Source organism: Periplaneta americana, chromosome 11 (genome assembly GCF_040183065.1).
Source record: "Periplaneta americana isolate PAMFEO1 chromosome 11, P.americana_PAMFEO1_priV1, whole genome shotgun sequence".
Classification (NCBI taxonomy): domain Eukaryota; kingdom Metazoa; phylum Arthropoda; class Insecta; order Blattodea; family Blattidae; genus Periplaneta; species Periplaneta americana.
In genome coordinates this window covers 13,259,645-13,267,642 of record NC_091127.1, presented here as the reverse complement: position 1 = coordinate 13,267,642, position 7,998 = coordinate 13,259,645, and the positions used below count along the sequence as shown (strand labels likewise).

At 38.1% G+C, this 7,998-nt stretch overlaps 1 protein-coding gene across 1 annotated transcript; it reads left to right on the top strand.

Moving 5' to 3' along the window:
• The first annotated feature begins 234 nt into the window (after positions 1-234).
• Positions 235-7,998, top strand: LOC138708818 (ATP-dependent RNA helicase vasa-like). The gene has a single exon (XM_069839019.1). It carries the CDS (start codon positions 392-394, stop codon positions 2,237-2,239), a length of 1,848 nt encoding a protein of 615 aa, XP_069695120.1. The 5' UTR covers positions 235-391; the 3' UTR covers positions 2,240-7,998.

The window sequence follows — 7,998 nt, the reverse complement described above, 5'->3', positions numbered from 1 at the left end:
TAATATATATACGTGATTCATTTCCTCGTAAAATAGTATGAAAGCTGTAACGAGCACGTGATACGTTACAATTTGTTTAGGTGTATGTAAAAACAAAAAACAAACAAAAAAAACACAACAAGGGTTGTACAAACATCTGTTTCATTTATACATTGTCAGAATTGATATACACTGGAAAATGTTCAGTTAGAATTTATCGAAACCAAATTAATTCAATGGAACTCGCCAACGAGAAGGTAAATTTCCGTTCTGCTTGACAGATGATTGTTTCGCCATGTTTAGTGAAATAGCTACAAACCGATAGTGACATTGAGACAATTTAAAATAGTATTTATCGAAGAAGAAGTGATTCTACATTAAGTATTTATAAAACGTACTTCATCTAAGCAGCATGTCATTCTACGACGAATGTTGGGATGACGGTGACAATGCACAAATGTCTATTAATTCAATAGATACAGGTACAAATTTCGGCCGTGGAAGGGGTTTTCTTCCATTGGAACGAATAAGTAATCATGATAACTCAGTAGGTTATAAAAATGGGTCCAGCGATGGAAACTCCAATGAAAGTGAAAAAATCTTTTCGTTTATAGGTGAGAGGGGTGGGAGAGGAAATAAAAGTGGAGGTCGAGGCCGTGGTCATGGTCGTGGTCGAGGTCGAGGGAGCAGGGGTGGCCGTGGAGGGCTTTTTCAGGATGGAAGTGGCTTCCAAAATAGGAAAGTCGAAAGAAATACTACTGACCATGGAACTAGGGGCCGGAGGGGAAAGGAAGGTGTTGATCACACAGAAAAACCAAGGGAAGTGTACATTCCACCAGAACCTACTGATGATGAAGATACAATGTTTACAGGAGGCATTAGTACCGGTATGAATTTCGATAAATACGATTTTATTCAAGTGAAAGTAACCGGTGAAAATGTGCCTTTGCCAATCGAGAGGTTTGAAAACTCTGGACTACGACAGCTTTTAATGGATAATATTACCAAGTCTGGATACACAAGACCAACTCCTGTACAGAAAAACGCCATTCCTATTATAATGGGAGGAAGAGACTTGATGGCATGTGCACAAACAGGGTCTGGAAAAACCGCGGCATTCCTTTTACCAATAATCCACATGATACTAAATGACCCCAAAGACCTAATTGTTACAGCAGAACATTGTGAACCGCATGCAGTAATCGTTTCACCAACAAGAGAATTAACACTACAGATATTCAATGAGGCTAGAAAATTTTCCCACGGGTCATTTATAAGGACTGTTGTAGCTTATGGGGGGGCAGCTTCATACCACCAAGCCCAGCAAGCTGCAAAGGGATGCCATATTTTAGTAGCAACTCCAGGCCGTCTTTTGGACTTTATGGATAAAGGTCGCATCACATTTTCATCCCTGAGGTTCCTGGTGCTAGATGAAGCAGATCGAATGCTGGACATGGGTTTCATGCCTGACATAGAACGCATGCTGAACCATTCCTCAATGGTTGCAACTGGCATACGACAAACACTCATGTTCTCAGCCACATTTCCAGAAGACATCCAACGACTCGCAGGCAAGTTCTTAAGTAATTACCTATTTTTGGCTGTTGGAGTTGTAGGAAGTGCGTGTTCTGATGTTGAACAGAATTTTCACTTGGTACCAAAATTTGAGAAGAGACCGAAACTGACAGAACTTATTGCTAAAGAAAATGGTGAAAAAACATTGGTGTTTGTTGAAATGAAACGCACTGCTGATTTTATAGCTGCATATTTGTCAGAGCACGACTTTCCCACAACAAGTATACACGGAGATCGCCTCCAACGAGAACGGGAAGAAGCGCTAGCAGATTTCAAGAATGGCAGAATGGCAGTGCTAGTAGCTACTGCAGTGGCAGCAAGAGGTCTGGACATAAAGAACGTGTCTCACGTAATCAACTACGACTTGCCAAAGAGCATCGACGAATACGTTCACAGAATAGGGAGAACAGGCCGTGTAGGTAATCGAGGGAAGGCCACCAGCTTTTACGACCCAGAAATGGACGGGCCATTAGCAAAAGACCTTCTCAAGATACTTCAGCAAGCAGATCAAGAAATACCTTCATGGCTGGAGAAAGAAGCTGAGAACGCTATACATACATCTTTCAGTTCCCGATCTGGGCGTTTTGGTGGAAAAGATTTCAGGAAATTTGAAAATCAAGAATGTGATTCTAGTGCTGTGTTCAGTAGTCCTCAACCCATTGAAGAAGAGGAGGTATGGGGTTGAACTTATTAAATACGCAGATTTACTGAAAAATACATTTTTTTATTGGTTATTTTACAACTCTTTATCAACTTCTATGGTTATCTAGTGTCTGAATGAAATGAAGGTGGTAATGGCAGCAAAATAAGTCCAGGATCCAGTGCCAAAAGTTGCCCAGTGTTTGCTCTTAATGTGTTGAGGGAAAAACCCCAGAGAAAAACCTCAGCCAGGCAACTTGTTTCAACGAGAATTTTAACCCAGGTCCACTCATTTCACCATCAAGAATGCTAACCGTTACTCCACAGTGGTGGATCAGTATATCGTATTTTAATAACTTTATGTAATGGACCAAATTGACTTCTTGACTAACTCACTCTCAGTGAACAAACCATGCAATTGCGCAACCTTTGGAAGGTGTTTTATATCCACCCAAGTTTGATGGACTGTTAGCCTGGCAGCTTTGGTGATCCTCTTGTATCTGTCTAAGTTAAGAGGTTTTTCAGCACACATCATTTCTTGCATATTCCATGAGATTCTACAGAGGTGAGACCTGGTCTTCTCGCAGATAAGGAATGAAACCTTCTTGCCAGTCCATTATTGTAGAAAGCTTTACACTGAATACTTGGTAACTAGATATAGAGACTGAAATGAAGTAAACTTACACGCTGTCAAAATTCAAACTTCTGGTGGGTACAGTAGCTAATCAACTAACAATTTTAATTCCTGCTGGTACTGCAATAATTGTCGTTGCTGATTTCATATATGCTCGAGTACCAACGTCTATTCCTACGGTGAATATATGATGTGCTCATATTATACAAAACCTAATAAACCAACTGCTAATGTAGGCAAAGATTATTCCTAAAGTTCTGAATGCTTAATCTTGCATAAATACAGAGGGAATGGGACAATGGAGAAGAGAGGAAAATGATCTTTCTGTTGTAATTATCAATAAGTAAAATTATCATAAACTTTTGTTCCAACAAAAATTAAGGCAGTTTTTACACTTCTTATGGACTGCCTTGTTTCCAAACCAAGTTATCTATGGAGTTGAAAGCACTTTCACTAACAAATGTTCCTACCCACGTATACTAACGTTATTTTATTGTACTATATAATCCTCTTATTAGTATTAATTTGAATAAAAAATATTAACCAGTATTAGGATCATTTGCTAGACAAACTAGTAAATTTCCAAAATTCTTGCTTGATGGTTCTTTCGACACACATCGAAAAAGAGTATGTGATTAACCCAGAGGACTGATCAAAATGTGATAATATGGAAATAGGTGAAATGATACGAAACAGAAGTACCAAAATATCCTTCATATCCACTGCAAACTATAGCATGGAGTGTTGAGAAATCTATGGCTATTTGGTTAACATTGCATAATGTACCATTTAAAATGTAAAGTTTTCTTACAGTTTCTAAGAAACCAAATCGTAAAATAGTCACTGAATTATAATTTGTATGTAATGTCCTAAAAGTTGTTATCCTACCTCATGTTCTACCCAACTGTGTAAAAAGGCAGCTACAAATACAGGACTGAGATATAAATAAGGGACATAATTTGAAAACACATACGGTTGAAGGACGCAGGCATTATTCTGTACAAAGAGAAGATAGATTTCTCTTTGAAAATATTTTCAAAGCAACTTTGTAGCCCATAGAGAACTAAGCACATCAAAGAAGCAACCTTAATGTTTGTTCTTTAAAATATACATAATGTCGTTAATTATTGTTCCATTAGATTACTGATTATTATAAAGAAAATCATTATTAAAAGATAATTAATTTTATAAACGTGGATATTCTCAGGAGGGGCAGAGGAAGGAGACTGAAAGCTTAAGAATAAGGAACTAACTTCAGATGCCTAAGTAGCATAAGTTTCTTTTTATATTAAACCAGTGGTTCCCAAACTTTTCTGCTTCACAGCACCCTTAGTGTATCAGGATTCTTCTATGGTGCCCAAGTCAGAACATGGACCTGTAAGAGTTACAGTGCACACACAGTTGGTGCGGCTACAGAAGTCAATCCAGATGGAGTTGTGGCCTCTGAATGGCCTTGAATCCATGTGAACCTGTAGATCTTATCTTTTTGAAAGTATTTTTCAACTCGGTTAATAAGCTAAGTTACAGGCTCTTCAAGAACACATTTTTATGTTGCCAGAGAAATCAACTTCATTGGAGATCACAAACTGCTGCAGTGCGGGGACGACACAATCATTGCCACCATCTTCATTCATTTTTCTTCTCCACAGTTGCAATTCTGAAAGTTGAAACTTAGACCATCAAAATGTGCATGTTGCCTCTCCACAGAAAGAAATTAAAATCGTTCAACTTTTGAAAGATATCACAAAAGTATGCTAGAATTACGAAAAAATCTCAAAATTTTCTCGGGCTTCCAGCCAGGTCATAAGTTGGTGATCCACCGACATTTCGAGGATGTTCATCTTCCTCATCTTCAGGGTTAAATGATATCTAAGGGTACCCAGTTCCTTAATTTATAGTGCCAGAGGGAGGAGTCAGCCGAGGAGCTGTGCGCTGATTGGCTCTTATTAGTGCGGACTGCGGCGTGAACACGGCCAACATGTCATCTTGCTTTGTGCTGTTCGGCTTATTGACCGCGGGTCTCATGATAGGCTCGGCGGACGAGTTCTTATGTGTCCTCCGCTGATGACGGCCCGTCGTCTGGGCGTTGAGAAATTTAATAGCCGGTACCCATGCTGCGCTTAGTTGGAGACCCGAGTCCCGATTCAAGTTACCACGTTCTGCCGCTATGGCCAGGGCTTCCTTTACTCTTCTATCTGTTTTCACGAAGTTTTTGACATAATCGTGCTTTTTCTCTGCAAGAAAAGTGTACATTTTCTGTCATAATTCAAACTTACAGAAAGAAAGAGTAACTGTGAGATGTAGTAATACATATTCTCACACAATTTCTTTTAAAACCTTGCTTTCACTGGCTGAATTTTTATAAAGTTTACCACATTCACCACACATTCCAAGACCAGATATAGTGGAGGGCTAAATACTTTTATGAGAGTGCTTGCTTCCCTGTGAAAGATCCTATCTCTCGCAAATCTAGTCTTTCAGGTAAGGCTCCCTGAAATTATTCAAATCCTATCTCTCCATGGTACATCCAGAGTTTGCTTTCAATAAACGCCTGCAATATTTCGTATCATTGTCCGTGGCCTTATCCAGCTGCTACCTAAATTCCTCCACTTTTATTTTTTCTATTACTTGATCATTGAGTTGGATTCTGCAACTGATAATACTGTTGGAGAGACACCTTTGAAGGCAGTTTCCTCACAGACTCATTGAACATAATGTTAGTCATATCTACAGCAGCCAATAAAATTAGTTGTTTCATGGGACTTCTTACACTTCACAAATCTGCACGCAACCTTGTATGATGCTAGCAAAGCATTGCTTGGTATGGACATCTGCTAAGAAAAAATAGGCCTGCCTTTCTGTTGTTTTAATTTTCGGTAAAATAGTCGCAAGATTTATCAACCATATTTCGATAACTGGTTTCTAAATGACATTCTAACTTACAGACCGATTATTTAGTTCTGACAGCTCAGCGACACGAAAGAGGGGAAGTAATAGGAGTGCTGGGGAGAGATAGGAGCGAGCATCAGTAAAGAAATGCAGTACAGCTTAACTGTACTGGAAACGCAATGCTCTACCACATGCATGACATCCGATCGCTCTGAAAGCAAACGAGAGACTAACCTCAACACAACTTGGCATAACTTAATGGACTCACCTGACCCAGGCGCACAATGTCGGCAACTGTCAGGACTAAATAATCGTACTGTACTTGGAAGCAAGTGCTCTGGTTCCAAAACTTTCATACATAGTAGGCCTACATACTACAGTCTCTCTTCATTGTTGATATCTGTTTATGCAACGCCAAAATCCAAATAACTGTCGTTATATTTACGATATTTCAGTTTTTTCACACCTCACCCCTAGCTTATGGAGTATTTTCTTTATTTTCACTCCTAGAACTCTTATTAATTTTCAATAAAACTTGTCCTTTTTTTAGGAAGATAAGAACAACAAATTAAAAAAGTTTACTTGATCAAGTCCCGCGCTGTGGCGTTGTGGTCTAAGGCATCCTGCCGGGACTCACGTTACGGAATGCGCGCTGGTTCGAGTCCTCGTGGGGGAAGAAATTTTCTCGTGAAATTTCGGCCAGTGTATGGGACCAGTGCCTACCCAGCATCGTGATGCACTTGGGGAGCTATGACAAGTAGCGAAATCCGGTTACGCAAACCAGCTATAACGGCTGGGGGGCTCATCGTGCTAACCACACGATACCTCGATTCTGGTTGGATGACCGTCCACCTCTGCTTCGGCATGTGGCCGTGAGGCCAGCAGCCGGCTGGTCGGTCTTGGTCCTTCGTGGGCTGTAGCACCACGGATTATTATTATTACTTGATCACAGCACCATTCAGTTTTGTTCTACCTTCAATAAATCAAGGCTGTGGAGAGAGCTATTTATATACAAAGATCACATGCTGAGAAAATTCGATAGATAACTGGAATAATCCGGTCACTAGAATACTAGATTCACACTGATGCACTTAGCAATACTCAAGTCCATCTGCATGGCAGGATGAAAAGAACTGTCTTCTGCACTGCAATGACTTAAAACAATCCAGAGCTTAATAGACTCTATTAAAATTCTGACATACCATCTACTATAGTACTGAAAAGCAAATCAGTAGTTTGTACAGTGTCTGTCAGATGTCTTTCCTATAATCACACCAACATAACGATGGCTTGACTCTAAAATCACATGGGCTGTCGTTTCAGTGAAAATACTGGAATGTTTCATTGCAAACTTGTAATTAGGGTGCTGTGGCACACAGTTTGGGTACCATTGCATTAAATAGTCAATGAAGACCTGTAAAACACTGAAATATGTTGAAAACTTGAATTATTGTATTTAGTTTTAAGTAACATTTATATGTTAAATGTTTACAATTGTTTTCATGTATTGTTCATAATGAACACAATTGTTTTTATTTTGTAATTTTATGATACTATTCTGAAACATCACTTACATGACGTTAATCTTTAAGGATAGATGCTATTTAGAATTTTATTTTAGAAGATATGATTTATACTGTTACGAAATTATTTTTACAGAAATATACATTTTATCTGTAGAAGTTTACTAGGAACAATTATTATTTTAAGTTATTAGTTTTTTAATATAAAAATCTACAATATTGAATTATGAGTAATCAGATGTAAAATGAAAAAAGCTAAAGTAGAAATTTGTTAAATAATTTTTTGATAAATATGGTAAAATTTGCACTAAGTGCCCCAAAATTGATTCCCTCACATAACAGACAAGTGAGGTGTGAATGATGAATGGAAAGTAATGTCTCAATTTCTCTACAGATGGTAGCACTAGCATGATATAAGATGTGATACACTTTGTCATTTTTTTTTTTGTTAATACAGCAATTAAAGATAAAATGTCTAATTTAATGGTATCTGCATTGACAGTGTCTTACAAATAATGCTGTCATGTAAGCAAAATGAAGGTTTTAGATCATTTCCGACTACTGAAGAAGTTTCAGTTAGTAATTTGTAACACTGACAGAGTTAGTCTCAAAGTACATTGACCGTCACAAAAATCACAACACATCAAGTTAAAAAAAAATATTTTACGTGTATGTGAATTTCATGAAAAATTATCTATTATCTTATTATATGATACTAAGTTTTAAAAGTTTTATAATCCTTATTTTATGAAAAAAAAA

Bases quoted from the DNA above. Each gene is read 5' to 3' on its own strand.
- LOC138708818 (XM_069839019.1), top strand. From the start codon at position 392: ATGTCATTCTACGACGAATGTTGGGATGACGGTGACAATGCACAAATG.